Here is a 15,352-nt window from a genome sequence, read left to right as displayed (position 1 = left end):
ATCTGACTCCGGGATCCGAAGATTGTTGAAGGATGCAAAGTAGGTCCCTCTGAATTCCGTTTATAACATTACTGACTAGTCTTCTCTAATGACAGGCAATATCTTATCACTTCTTTAACTCAATGATCTAATTATATACTTTCTTTTGCTGGTAATTCTTAGGAAGTGAACAATGAAAGGTTCGATTGATATCGGTTAACAGTGGATCACTGACACTGTGATTTATTACTGAACTCATTATTCATTTCAAACCAATTTAGCTACACTCAGGTTTAACAATGTCCTATATACCTAGCATGACATAAACCACTTTATACTAAAACCTTAAGGCTAACATTATATGGTATGAATACATTGGTGAATGCAGCCAACCAATTCCGCTTCACAGTTATTATTGTGCACTCACTACTGCAACACTACATCAATTTCATATGTGAAGCAACAATCAGTGTATCAGAAAGCATTGTCAGTGGGCAAAGATTACTTTTAAATGTCAGACACTGCTAAATGAATTGTAGTTGGAGCAATATAACACTTACTCAGTGGTGAAGCAATAAACTTTCATAAAGGCCAAATTATGTAACCAGTATGTCAACATTCGAGAATACGTTATCTCCACACTGTCTAGCAGTAGTTTATCATACCTCACTGAAGCAACAAAGTGTACCTAGCAATTAGAAAAGTAATTCCCATTCCCATTTCCGAGAAGGTTTATCGGATGGATCAGCATAATTATAGGTCGATATTTCTTAGGTCAGTCTGTTGTAAGTTTATAGAGCATTTTTCATGGTCAAACATGATGACGTTTTTTGTGAATAAATTTTTTTCTCTATAAAAATAAAATGGATCCTGCTGAAAGATATCTTAAAATACTTAAATCTTAAAAAAATTTTGCTCATCTGTGAGACCCAGGGTGCCACAGACAAAGGTGCTAGAGTTGATGCGGTGTTCCTTGACTTCTGGGAAACATCTGATACAGTGCAGCCCTGTTGTTTAGTGAACAAAATACACGCTTACCAATTATTGGAGAAAATTTGTGGTTGGATACAGGACTTCCTTGCAGACAGAACTCAAATGACATACTTAATAGAAGAGTCAACAAATATGAACATGCAAATACACTTCACGGGTTTGAACTGCATCGTATTGTGCAAATCTCGCAGTATTTCATCAATGTCATTGATTGACCACTTCAGATAGGGGTAAATGCTGCTGTCACTGCTGCAAGATGAGACTGTTGATAATCATGTAGCAGCATTGAAATTTATCGGGCCAGGAGCATGCAATATGTGTGCATGGGAAGATGCTTGCAGTTAGTGGAAAACAACACTCCTAGTGCTCCCTGCTGGGAGCTGCAGTAAGGCCTTTCGAGTGTGCACTACAGGCAATAACTGTGGTGCTGGACACTCCTGTGGTTAAAAACAGAATTAAATCTCAACAGTACATTGTGCTGAGTCATTAATTGGAATTTCTTGTTTTCCCTGTTTTGATTTAATGGCAGCCAGGTGGTGCTTAATTGAAAACCTGCATCCCTGTTGACAAGATTGTCCGCCGTGCCAATATTTATGGCCTCCTTAACAACACAGTCCCAGAAAATGCATGTCTTTTCATAAAACATGCAATGCTCCATGTCCAGACAATGCCCTGCCACTCCTGATCAATCAGGTTGCCCCAGGTGTGTATGATTGGCATGGGATCTTAATACATGTTAAGTTTCCTAAGACAATTCTCGTCTTTGACTGAGCACAGCTAATTCCTCAATGTTACTAGTGGCTGAAAAACGCACTTGACATAGTACCATTTGAGGATTCTTTCTGTTCTTGAAGACATACTGCTAAAATAGGGCAAGAACACAGTTGGAGTGGGTGCCTCTGCATTTTTATTTACATCCCCACTTTGTTTGCCTGAAATGGAATGCCTCGCATTTCTACCAGAATAGCCATTATGTTGGAGTACCATTGTTAGGTGTTATAGCTCAGCAAGTAGACTGTCGGCATCTGAGATCACATGTACTCCATGCACCAAAGAATGTAAGACACTATTGCATTATGCAGAATGAAGGTAACTTGTGTCCTGCAAATATAGCTCCATGTATGTGTGTTTGCTGTAGACACTGTGTTCCAGTGTACCATCAGCTTTCCTTCTGACCATAACATCCAGGAATGGTAAAATGCCTTCTTTTTCCACCTCATTGTGAACTGTGTTTTCGAATGCTGTAGGTTCAGATGCTGGAGACACACACATGTGGGGCCACACCACAAATGTATCGCCTACATACCGCCAGAAGCAGGAATGTAACTTGCTTGCTGCAGAAGTTTTTCCTCAAAGTCTTCCATAAAACTGTTGGCCAGCACGAGAGACAGAGGACTTCCCGTGGCAACACCATCCACTTGTTCAAATACTGGTCATTGAATAAGAAATAAGTTGAGGTAAGTACTTGTTTAAACAATGCCACAATATCATTCTCAAACTGGCTGCTGGTAAGCTCTGACAAGTCCTGCAGGGGTACTTCTGTAAATAAAGATGGAACGCCAAAGCTAACCAAAAGATCCGACAGTTGTATCTTAATTGTTTTCAGGCATCGTATGACGTACTCTGAATGTTGTATGTGGTGGTCACTCTTGCCTATGAGAGGTCCCAACAGCTTAGTAAGATGATTGGCCAGAAAATAGGAGCAGCAGTGTTGCTTACTATTGGGTGAAGGGGATACCCATGCTTGTGTGTCTTCCATAGGCTGTACAGTCTTGGGGGAACTGCAGCCTGTTGGTGTAAGCTCTAAATGACTTTAGAAGGAATAGAACTTTGAGATGATCTAAAGATTTTTATTGGATCTTGCCAGTCGGATCCTCTCTCAATAGGATCGTTGAGCAGCACCTCTATCTTGCTATTTTCCCCTTGTCAGCGCAAAAAATGACGACGTCTTTGTCCGCTAGCAAGTCCTGCAGAGCTTACCTTTCTGCTGACCTGATGTCAGACTTTCTTGATGGGGCTTGTGTTAAAATTTGGCAGATGTCCCACCTATCTCATCTCTTCTGCAACCTCACTGGGAAGCTACAACTGACACATCTTTTGGTTATCATTGACATAGTATCTGTATTTACAGAAGTAACCCTGCAGGACTCATTAGAGCGTACCAGCAGCCAGTTTGGGAACGACATTGTGACGTTGTTTAAACATGTGCTTACCTCTCCTTATTTCGTACTGCATGACCAGTATTTTGTACAAGGCGATGGTGTCGCCATGGGAAGTCCTCTTTCTCCCTTGGTGGCCAACTGTTTTATGGAAGAATTTGAGGAAAAAGCATTGCAGTCAGAAGTCTCAAATCTTCCGGCTTCTGGCGGCATGTAGACAATATATTTGTGGTGTGACCCCACGGAACAGAGACATTAGCTGTGTTTCTTTGGCACCTGAACTCGCTGCATCTGAATATACAGTTCACATTGAAAGTGGAGAAAGATGTCATGTTTCCATTCCTGGATGCCACGGTCAGAAGGAAAGCTGATGATACACTAGGTATATAATGTCTATTGCAAAGCAACTCTCAAGGAACTATATTTGCAGCCCGCTAGATGTCATCATCCTGCACAATGCGCTAGTGTATTATGGACTGTGGTTTGTATTGCATATTTGGTCTCGGATGCCGAGACTCAATCTGGTGAGCTACAACACCTAACAATGGTATCAAAACATAATGGCTGTTCTAATAGACGGATACGGCATGAATTCCATTCTAAGCAAATTCAAAGTGGGGATGTAAATGAAGATCTGGAGGCATCCACTGCAATGGTGGTGTTGCCCATTTTGGTTGCATATCTTGAAGACTAGAAAGAATCCTCAAAAGGCATGACATAAAGTGTGTTTTTCAGCCACCAGCAAAATTGAGGAATTAATTGTGCTCGGTCAAAGACGAGACTGACCGTAGGAAATGTGGCGTGTGTAACATCACATGCCAATGTGGAAAATCTTATATTGGGCAGACATAATGAACTGTGCAAGAACATTGTGTCAAACACTATCGTCATACACAAGTGGGGCAATCTGATAAATTAGCGGTGGCGGAGCATTGCTTGGACACGGGGCATTGAATGTTTTATGAAGAGACTGAAATTTTATCCATAGTGTCATGTTTCTCAGACTGTTGTTAAGGAGGCCATACATATCTATATGACGGACAATTATATCAACAGGGATGCAGGTTTTCAGTTAAGCGCTGCCTGGAATCCAGCACTGGCTGCCATTAAATCAGTACAGGGAAAACAAGAACTTCTGATTCATGACTCAATGCAACACACTGCTGAGATTTAATTCAGCTTTTTACCACAGGATTGTGTGGCAGCAGCACAGTCTTTGCCCACAGCACACATGGAAAAGGACTTTCTGCGCCTCCCAGCAGGGAACAGTAGAGCACGCTTTTTCCGTAGCTGCGAACATCATCCGATGCACTCATATTGCCTACTCGTGGTTTGATACATTTAGACACTGCCACACCATTATTAGCAGTTACATCTTGAAGCAGTGGCAGCAGCAACTATCACCACCTGCAGATGTTGAGCAGTTGAACCGATGAGATGTTTTGGGATTTACATAATATGATCTGACGGCAAACCCGAGAAGTGCTTTTGCAGCAGACCCATCGGGAAAGCCCAGAAAATACGAACATCGTTTCTGGAGTATTTCAAAGGACTCTTTGTAGGTTCACTACTATTTACAATTTATATTAACAGTCTGGTCGAAAAAGTTTGATTTTCTGTAAGAGGATTCACGGATAATGCTGTTGGCTGTAAGACAGTTGCAGTACCGGGAGACTGTAATAATATTCACGAAGTCCTGCTGAGGATTGACTGTTGGTGCAGGGCTGGGAGCAGACCCTGAATATAAATAAATGTAGTGTGTTGTGCATAAATAGACAGTGCGTTCCACTACAGGTTGATACCTCATTGGTCACGAATCACCAGAAACGGTAACTACTGTAAAATACTTAGGAGTAACCACCTGATGTAACCTGCAGTGAAATGACCACATAAAATGGAAAAGCAAATGTCAGGCTCAGAGTCATTGGGAGGATCTTTCTAGAAATGTATATCACAAATGAAAGAAATTGATTGCTAAACATTTGTTTGGCAGGTTATTCAGTATTGTCAGACAGTCTTGGACACTTCCCAATTTGGAATAATCGTAGAGATTGAGAACAATTGAAGAAGAGTGGTGCATTTCATCACAGGATTACTTGGCATGAAATTGTAACAGAGAATCACGAACTCCAATTGCAGATGTTGCTAGAGTGACACTGTGCATTTTGCACTGTGGATAGGTTAAGAGTTTTGCTCCGTATGCAAATGGAATGAGATGTTATGACAAAGTTCATCATACAATTATGTTTGGAGTATATAAGTAAACATAGATATCTGAAGATGAATTGTAACCAAATTGATCAAGATTGCTTACCACTCAAGAGTTCCAAAAACAGTACATCAAAAACATTCTGTAGATCATAATAGCGAACCATATGTTTCAAGCTTTATTCGGAGAATTTTTGTTCTGTAATGTTTCACTTTCAGTGCCATTGAGCAAAGTTAGGTCTCCACCATGAATGCACTGCTGTTGCCACAGTTGTGAAGACCAGGCTCCTGCTTGTGGGTCTCTGAAACCTTATCCAAGCCCCATTTGTAGTAGCTTTCGTAATACTGTTGTGCTAGACAATATCGTTTTGCTCCTTGGTTTATTTGAACAGTAGGGTGATGCACTGGACCTTCCAGGTGGCCATCATGCTCCATTTATAAGATGTTTAAGGGAGAAGAGAAAGTGTTATGCTTTCAGAGGGAGGGGGACAGGAAACAGGGGGAGGGGGGGCTGGAGAGAGGGCAGGTGAGGCCCAAGTTAGTCTAGGAGAGCTGATGCTGATGGAGATTAGAGGGGCAAAAGTAATGTTTGAGTATTTAGCAGTAGTAGTTTGTGGTTGGCCGCGATTTGGAAGTGGCTGGCCGTGTAACTACACAGCTGACAAGTTGTCATAACCACATAGAATGTAGCAGAGCTGGGGCGATGATCTGGCTGCTTTCACTGGTGGCTGTACTTTCTGTAGGACAGGAAATGGCTGTGATTAGACTCCAGCAGGAGGCAGAGGAGGTGGTGGGTGAGTGGGGTGTAAGGACAGGTGCTGGACCTTGATAATCCTTAAGGGAATAATCTGTCACATAAAGGGGAAAATTGTGAACGGATTAACCAACTTCTAAAAGTAGTACTGTATTGAACTATTGTCTTTGAATAAAATTAGTAACTACTAACTGGCTTGGGGTTGCAGTCATGGTTGCTTATGTAAACCATCAATGCAATCAGTTTTATGTATTATTACAAGCTGTACTTTCTGTAATTTACAGTGGAGGAAAACTTGTACAAAATGATTTACGCATGATAGTATACTCAGCACAAAAGATAGTCTTCATGTACAATTTAGTAAAATATGAAGTGTTCAAATGTTTAATAACAAGATATGAATTATAATTAAGTTGTTCCAAAAAAAAAAAAAGTTTTGTGCTAAACAATAATAATATCTGTTATGAACCTCTACCCTTTTTGACCATCAAGAATTGCGTTTTTTCAAAACTGTGCTGAACCAGTAATATTGAATATGTTGTCAGTCATTATGTGATTAAACACTGGTCTCTTTAATCTAGGATACTACTCATGGCGCAACACTACCTACGGCTCGTGGTTCATGCAGGCCCTCTGCTGGGAACTCCAGAGTCGAGGAACAAAACTTGATATTCTGACACTGTTGACATTTGTGTGTCAGCGTGTTGCAATAGACTTCGAATCCAATACACCTAATAATGATGTTATGCATAGGCAGAAGCAAATACCGTGTATCACAACAATGCTGACAAGATTATTGCGTTTTGAGGAGAAGAAATAATATAGCTTTAGTTATAGAATTTGTGTGTGTAAAAAAATTTTTTTTTTTTTTGTGATGCAGCAAATGCTGTAACAGTTCCAGGTTTGATGATGTGTAAGAAATTGCACATTCAAAAGTGCAAACTGTCAGTTTCATTATTTTGAGAATAGAGGGAATTTTTGCCAGTATATTTTTTATACAATAGCCTTTTTTTTAAAAAAAAAAAAGAAATTGTTAAAACATGAATTTACAAATTGGCTACGATAGTTTGTATGGTAAGGAAGTATTGTTGGTGTTACACTTACCAGAGTACTTTAAATTTGAGCCTTTTTTCTGTGGAAAGTATTTCATCCATGCATCTTCTCGCTCCTCGTTTGTTTATCACATTAGTGAAACTTTCATGCTTCTATCACAATATTTGGTACTTTTCCTATGAAACAAAGAAAATGTACTGGATAGTATGGAAAGAAACAGGCCATGAAAAAATGGTACAGTATTGCATATTCTGGAGCTTGAAGATTTCATAATCTTATTGACTACTGTAAAAGTTCCTGCAGTTTGTCATTTTTGTTCCAATTACCTGTGTTGGAATGTTGATAATTAGAATACAGACTGCCTCATTCAGCAACACACACTTTTAGTTGTGATTTATGCTCTGTAAAATGCTCAAACTTTGAAATGTATGTGTATTTATTGGTACTGGTTGTGACGTATCACGTAATTCACTAAACATGTTCCCAGTAGTGTTTGTATGCTGTTCTCGATCATATTTAGTTTATCTCCTTTTAATAGAATTGTGTGTGAACAAAAAAACTTTTGTTTCAAACACACAGCTAATTGTTTTCTCACTTTTTTGTTTTTAGTAATACCATTCACAATTAACTGGTTTATTTTAAGTAATATGATACAATGTGATATAAAAGTACAAAAAATACAGTTGTGGTGCCTTTGGAAATATCTATAGAACAGTGTGTTTGTATATTTATTTTTTCATACTTAACTAAATAAAAACTGTGAATAAATTATTGTGCATACTTTTTAACTCTTTTTTAATAGATTTCTTGTGCTTAATGTCCATTCCACTTCAGTAATCAGTCTTGATTGTAACATTTAGTAAGCTATTTATAATGCTTCAGACTGTAAAAGAAATGTACTTATTTGAAAAGAAATTATTTTTTTAACTGAAAATGGATAATCCTTGTCAAAATTGGCATTAAACTTGACTTGAAATGGTAATTTACCAAGTGTTGTTGCTGCAGTACCTGTCAAGAGACATATGGAAATGGAATAGAACATTGCGACTACTGTTAATAGGTACACTCTACAGTAGTTTTCAGAGTATGTGAAAGGTAACATAGATATCTGAAGATGAATTGTAACAAAATTAATAGAGACTGCCTGTCTCATAAAGTTCCATAAAATACTGCAAAAACATTCTCTAGAGTGTAGTAGTGAAGCAATTTTTCCAGTAATGTTTGCAGAATTTTGTTATGTTTCACAATTGACACAACCATTTCAATGCCATTGAGCAAAGTTTGGTCTTTATTACCAATGCACTTCTGTTGGCAGAGGTGCCGAGTCCACACAAAACTCTCAAACCTTATCGAAGCCTCATTTGCAGCTAGTTTCACAGTACTATTGTGGTAGGTGAAGCCCTGTTGCACCCCTGATTAATTTGATTGATTAGCTGACACACTGGACCATACAGGTGGCCATGAGGCACTATCTTACTAGGGCTTTGTCTTAGATACCAATGGGATGTACCTTTTACAAGTTATTCATCAGCCCATTTAATGTACACGCCGATCATAAATGAATATGAACTGTTCCGACCATCATATCTGAAAAAATACTGTCATTCCTATAAACAAGTGCCATAACAGACATTTCCCTGGTGGTAACAAGAGGTTGAATGACGTGTCTGGTGAGGCCTACCTCTAGATTGAGTCTTCCAACAGTCATGTGTAATCTTGACCGTTGAATATGTATTTAGTGTAAAATGTTGCATGTAAGTTAGTTTTGGTTAAATGTATAAAACAGTTTGTTATTTTTAAAAGATGGAGACTATGATAAGCTGATGACCATCCCCTTTTACAGTTCCCATGAATCATTTCATTCGCCCCTGACACCCATGAGCAAAATGCATGCAATCAAATTTCCACTGCTTTACAAACATGCAAACATATATGTCCTGTGCACATCGTGTGACTTGTGTCGTGGAGCTACATGCTGTATGTGCCGTATCTATAAGATAGTGATAATAAACAAAATGAAGAAAGGCAAAGACTCGTGCAATAATAAACAAAACGAGAAAGGCAGAGACTCGTGCAGCTCTGTTTTGTTCAAAGGCTGATACACCCGTGGAACAGTACCAAAAAAATCAATAGCTTCCAAAAATATTGCTGCTCAGTCACAATTTCTTGGTTTTCTTGAAAAACAGCTCAACCACAGCAGTTGAAGAAGCTGTAAGCAGCCTGCCCTGCCTATGCATTAGCATGCCAGCTGCAGCAACAGGGCTGCCTACACATTGCGAAGTAGGACACTCGGAGCACTGCAGTCATGACGATTCAGTGAAAGTCTGTGCTTTTGCAGTCATGACGATTCAGTGAAAGTCTGTGCTTTTGCAGGACAAGCCTAGTGGTTTCTACACCATTGAGCCACAGATTTATTATTACATGTGTGTGTGGAAGCAGTACGTTAGCACAACAAATGACCTTCTAACCAATTATAGTAGTCTGGCAGCACCTACTAACAAGGGAACATCCCCATCGCACCCCCCTCAGATTTAGTTATAAGTTGGCACAATGGATAGGCCTTGAAAAACTGAATACAGATCAATCGAGAAAACAGTAAGAAGTTGTGTGGAACTATGAAAAAATAAGCAAAATACACAAACTGGGTCGTCCATGTGTAAGATAGGCAATGTGAGGCGAGGAGCGCCGTGGTCCCGTGGTTAGCGTGAGCAGCTGCGGAATGAGAGGTCCTTGGTTCAAATCTGCCCGCCACTGAAAATTTTGCTTTCTTTATTTTCGCAAAGTTATGATCTGTCCGTTCGTTCATTGACGTCTCTGTTCACTGTAATAAGTTTAGTGTCTGTGTTTTGCGACCGCACCGCAAAACCGTGCGATTAGCTGACGAAAGGACGTGCCTCTCCAATGGGAACCGAAAACATTTGATCGCAAGGTCACAGGTCAACCGATTCCTCCACAGGAAAACACGTCTGATATTTTGTATACGACACTGGTGACAGCATGTGCGTCACATGACAGGAATATGTTGTCGACCCACCTAACTAGTACACTTGGCGAATGGGTGAAAAGTTTCTTCTACCTTGCCCGATTTAGGTTTTCTTGTGGATGTAATAATCACTCCAAAAAAAAGTGATGAAAACATATGAGTTTATGTGAAAAACTGAAAATAAAAAGTTAAAATTTTCGGTAGAGAGATGATTTGAACCAAGGACCTCTCGTTCCGCAGGTGTTCACGCTAACCACGGGACCACGGAGCTCCTCGTCTCACATTGCCCTTAATATTGCCTATCTTATGCATGGACGACCCAGTTTGTATATTTGGCTTATTTTTTCATAGTTCCACACAACTTCTTCCTGTTTTCTCGATCGATCTGTGTTCAGTTGTTCAAGGCCTATCCACTGTGCCAACTTATAACTAAATCTGAGGGGGGTGCGATGGGGAGGTTCCCTTGTAAGAGGATTGTGCCGGTTGTTGGAGTGATATGGCCTCAGCAAGCAGCCACCATGTGTCTGGTGGTGGTCCAGCTACTTAGTCGACCTCCTGAAGCTTGGCACCTTCCTGCTGTGGGCTGCACCCAGGCTCGCTTCAACAGTAGCAGTAAAACTGTCCACCCTCATACTGGTGCAGGCATCCTGGCACCATACACATTTGCTTGCAGGGCCAATTTACACTCCTGGAGGCTATCATCCCCTACAAGAATTCGCGCAGATCTCTGTGCCGCAGGTACCTACCACGAGTAGCCGAGCTGTGCCGAACTGAGCCGTATGCCGCTTAATGGGCTTCTGGACATGGATGTCACAGCCAGCTTCCTGGGTTGCAACTGGCCAAGGCAGTGCACCACGAGTCAACCATATCATGAGCTAAAGAAGGCTTGGCTGCCATGCCAAAAGTGTAGTGTTTGTCTTTCTGAAATTGTTTTCCTGAGCTAGCAGCAGCCACAGCCCACTGCCACAACTCAACCCTGTGCACAGAAGTGGCTCTTTACCTCAGGTCACCATATTTCTTCACTGTAGAAACCCCACTGTCATCACTTTTAGAAAATGTTGTACACTTTTTGCAATTAATGGACGGTGGCTTGTTGAAATTAAATTAACGAACACCACTGAACTGATAACTTCATTCAGTCCAGCTTACTGCCACTAACAATTACAGCTGGTACTCTACTGAACTGCTTTCTTTGAGGAACATTAACTACTAGCAACTACTAACTGGCTTATGATCGCTTATATAAACACTCAACAATGCAGTCAATTTATAAGTATCATTACAAACATTATTCCATGTTATTTAAAATGGAGAAAAAGTTGTAAAAAATTATTTATGAATGGCCGTATGTTTAGTGTAACAACAAACAAATCAGTTACTGATAAAATTATTTAACTGGATAGATAAAAAAAAATCTACTCGCCAAGTGGCAGCAGAACACGCACATAAAAGACTGTTGTGATTGGCAAGCTTTCTGAGCCAGCGGTTCCTCCTTCAGGCAGGAGGGTTGAAGGGGAAGAAAGAAGGGTGAAGGAAAAGGACTGGAGAGGTTTGGAGTCTTTCCCTCACATCCCGTATGGTAAGTCTCCCCTGACCTGCAGTTCTGGGCGACTTTCCTGAAATCTACCCCTTTTCCTAGACCTCCCCAGTCCTTTTCCTTCACCCTTCTTCCTTCCCCCTCAGCCCTTCTGCCTGAAGGGGCCACCGGCTCTGAAAGCTTGCCAATCACAACAGTCTTTTATGCATGTGTTCTGCTGGCTCTTGATGAGTAGATTTTTCAAGTATCCAATTAAGTATGTTTAGTGTAAACCATATGTATATTCTTCATACATAGTTCTGTAAAATAGTTTGAATTTTGGTAAAATATTAACTAAAAAGTTGGTTGTAAAAAGCTCTATTTTTCTACTAAATAACATAGTTAACGTGTTCTTGCTCAATAATTATTTATTTTGTAGCCCAGCAAGTTACTTTTGTACTGTATTATACATTATTAAACAATCTGGATATTTCTAAACTGACACTCTAGAACTTTCAAAACGATAATTTTATTTGGAAATGAACAAAATCAAGTTAATATTCCTTTTAAATTAGACAATTTTGTTTCAGCAAAATTAAAACGATGTATGTAACTAAAATTAGTGACTTTGTTGATGACAGTGTGTTTAGCATCAATGTGTACACAGGGTGTCCCAGGAAGAATGGTCAGTATACAGGGATATTATGGGAACGATCATTCGAAGCAAAAAAGTGTAGTAAACATGGAATCTAAAATGACATCTTATGAACTATGAGCACTTGTTCAGCAGAAGAGATGTGTTTCACAGTGCTCAGGAGATACTTGTATTTCGTAGCTCTTACGGTATGCATTTTACAACCTGTGTTTACTAGATACTTTTGATACAAAAATGTTGTAGCCACACCCCAAGTAAATACTTGGGCAGAGAGAGATACAGTGAGTGTGGGGACCAGTAATTACTCTGTCTCCAAAGATTTCATCTAAAAGTCGCAGGGACTGATGTGCAATATGAGCAGTAGTGATGTCTTGTTGGAAAAGTGAATGACTTATCTAATTTTCATTCACCAGGACAATAAACGGAAAAATTATCTGGGAACAATAGACATCTGAAGTGATGATAGTATCACAGAAGATCGGTCCTATAATTCGTGCTTGCACTATGGCAACCCACAGTCAGATTTTTCTCTGCTTACAATGGCATCTCTGTAGATTTTCTGATGATCAGATACGTGAATTTTGGGAATTAATGTAGCCAGATAAGTGAAACCAAGCATCATCAGTGACAAAAGTTTGATCTGAAACAGCATCTCAATGTCAGTTAACAAATTGCTGAAAACATTCGTTTCACATGGTCTATACAACATAATTGTTGGTCAGTGTTAATATTGTATGGATATGTTCCCAGTTATTTGTTTACAGTCTTGTGTGCTGTCAAGCGAGAGACTTTAGCCTCTTGTGGTAATCTTCTCACTGCTTTTGTTTGACTCCGCAACATAATGTCTGAAATGTTGCCAAGCTTCTGTTCTGTCAAATTTGTGAGCCTACCAGTTTGTGGTGCATCGTGAACTGAACATGTTGCTCAGAATTAGCAAATTAAATCACGTACATTGTCTTGATGTTTACACCTCAAAACAGCAAAGTGTAATCTAAATTGCCACCTCACATGCTCCGTAAAGTTTCCTCCTGCATGGAAAACCTCTTTCACTTAAAATGCTCTCTGTGCAATAGTAAGCATTCTCACTACACTCATCTTATACAAGAACTAGACAGTAATGCAACTAGCAGTTCCAAAGCACATGCAACACTAACACCACTACCCTATAACAGCAGGTCCATGGAACACGCACAGGCGAGACTTGAATGTGCTGCAAAATTTATGCACCCCACAAAGCGACATGCACGAGGCTCACTGCTGCAGAGAGACCTTGCCAATGCATGGTATATTACTGGTCATCATTTGAGATTTGTTCTTAAAACTTGTTAAGTAAACTTCTTCCAGATAGCTTGCGTTTATTTTAGCATCAGGCAATGCAGTTTCCCCAGTATATCTGTGACACTTTCCCATGTGTCAAACAAACCTGTGATAATTGGTGTTGCCCTCCTCTACATTTGTTTCATTTCCTCTGCTAGTCCTACTTTTGCACTAGTCCCACACAGATCAGCATATTCTAGGATGAGTCAAAAAAGTGATTTGTAACCAGTCTCTTTTATAGAATGATAACTTTTCCCTACTATTCTACCAGTGAACAGAAGATTGCCACCCGATTTACCTGTGACTGAGCCTATGTGATAATTCCATTTTATATCCCCACAAAGTGTTACATCCAGGCATTTGTACAAGTTGACTGTAATATCGTAGGACCTGAGACTGTAGTAGTGTACGATGTTTTATTTAGCATCTGTTGAGGAACCAGATCAGCTGATCGGTTCAAGAAGCACTCTATTCTTGTAACAATAAATTATGAAATATGGCTGTGTCCCACATTCCACCTGCGAGAGAGATGTCGTCAGTCATTGGAGAACTAAATCTAAAGAAAAAAAAGCAGAGATTTATGACACGCAGTGTTAGGGTATGCGATCGAGAATAGGTATGTACGAATCTCAAACAGAATTGTAACTCATTGTTGTCTGCTATTAAACACATTTTTTTTTTTTTTTTTTTACTTTACTGTTGTGATGATTGTGTTAAAAGTATTGAACGGAAGAGGTTGTTAAAGGATATACAATGTTGAAAACGTTTTTAAACAAGTTTCGTGTTATAAACCGTACACTTCCAAGAGTGAACATATGTGCAAGGCTTCTGTAGGACCTTTGGACATTTGGTTTGTGACGGATACATCAGGAGGTGTTCTTACCGATAATTGGAGTAATCTACTGTCCAACTACGCACATTGAACCAAATGATAACTGAATTGCCCTGGATCAGTTTCCAAAGCATCTACGGAAAGTCCTAAATATTACCAGCAATTTACAGCTGACTGGTGGAGATCTGCAGCTGCTCCTGTACAATGAAATTGTCAAGCACCATTAATTACTGTCTTAAAATTCTTGGCAGGGAGTATTGAATTTTCAGTGACATTCAGGGAGTAATGTAATCAGAAGCATTCAAGACAGTAAAGAGAATCTGTATTTTCTCTGAATAGATAACAAACAAATTTAGCCCAACTGAACTTTAATGAGAACCTTTTCTGTCATGAAATAATTTAATTTCAAGGAGGTTGCATATTAGTTAACTTCAAAATTGCTTGGTTCAGTTGATTATTTCCTTCAGGTATAGGAACAGTAAAGCAAGTAATAGTTAATTATTTATCTCATCCCCTGGCCACATTTGAATTAATATTAAAGATGATAATGTAGCAGATTCCAGTTGTAACCTGCTGATATTGTTGTCTTAGTATCCTAATTTTTTTCTTTTTTTAATTCATTTTGTGAAATGCACAGTTTTACATTTCTGAACATTTAAAGCAAGTTGCCAGACTTTACATCACCTTGAAATCTTACGAAGATCTGACTGAACATTTGTCCTGTCTTTTACACACAACTTCATTATAGATAACTGTGTCATCTATGAAAAATCTGTTGTCTGCAAGTTCACTAATAAAGAATTTGAACAGCAGTATTCCCTACATACTTCGCGGAACAGACCCACAGTTACTTCATCTGTCTATGACTCTCCACCCAAGATGTCCTGTCTCCTCCCAACTGAG

The 15,352-nt window shown here is 39.5% G+C and overlaps 1 protein-coding gene across 3 annotated transcripts in view; it reads left to right on the top strand.

The window, feature by feature from the left end:
• The window catches only part of LOC126094986 (caspase-1-like), a 101,800-nt gene that overhangs the window by 73,200 nt on the left and 13,248 nt on the right, over nt 1-15,352 (top strand). For 2 of the 3 annotated variants that reach the window (XM_049909651.1, XM_049909644.1), the window contains exon 6: nt 6,675-7,132. The exons of the other annotated variant lie outside the window; for it this stretch is intronic. In XM_049909651.1, coding sequence (XP_049765608.1) covers nt 6,675-6,913 — 239 coding nt within the window. In that variant the 3' untranslated portion in view covers nt 6,914-7,132. Of the gene's footprint in view, nt 1-6,674; nt 7,133-15,352 lie in introns of those variants that run through there. 3 annotated transcript variants of the gene reach the window in all.

The sequence above is a fragment of the Schistocerca cancellata genome, chromosome 1 (assembly GCF_023864275.1).
Source record: "Schistocerca cancellata isolate TAMUIC-IGC-003103 chromosome 1, iqSchCanc2.1, whole genome shotgun sequence".
Taxonomy (NCBI): domain Eukaryota; kingdom Metazoa; phylum Arthropoda; class Insecta; order Orthoptera; family Acrididae; genus Schistocerca; species Schistocerca cancellata.
The sequence above is the reverse complement of the archived record's forward strand: the minus strand, read 5'-3'. Positions and strand labels throughout refer to the sequence as shown.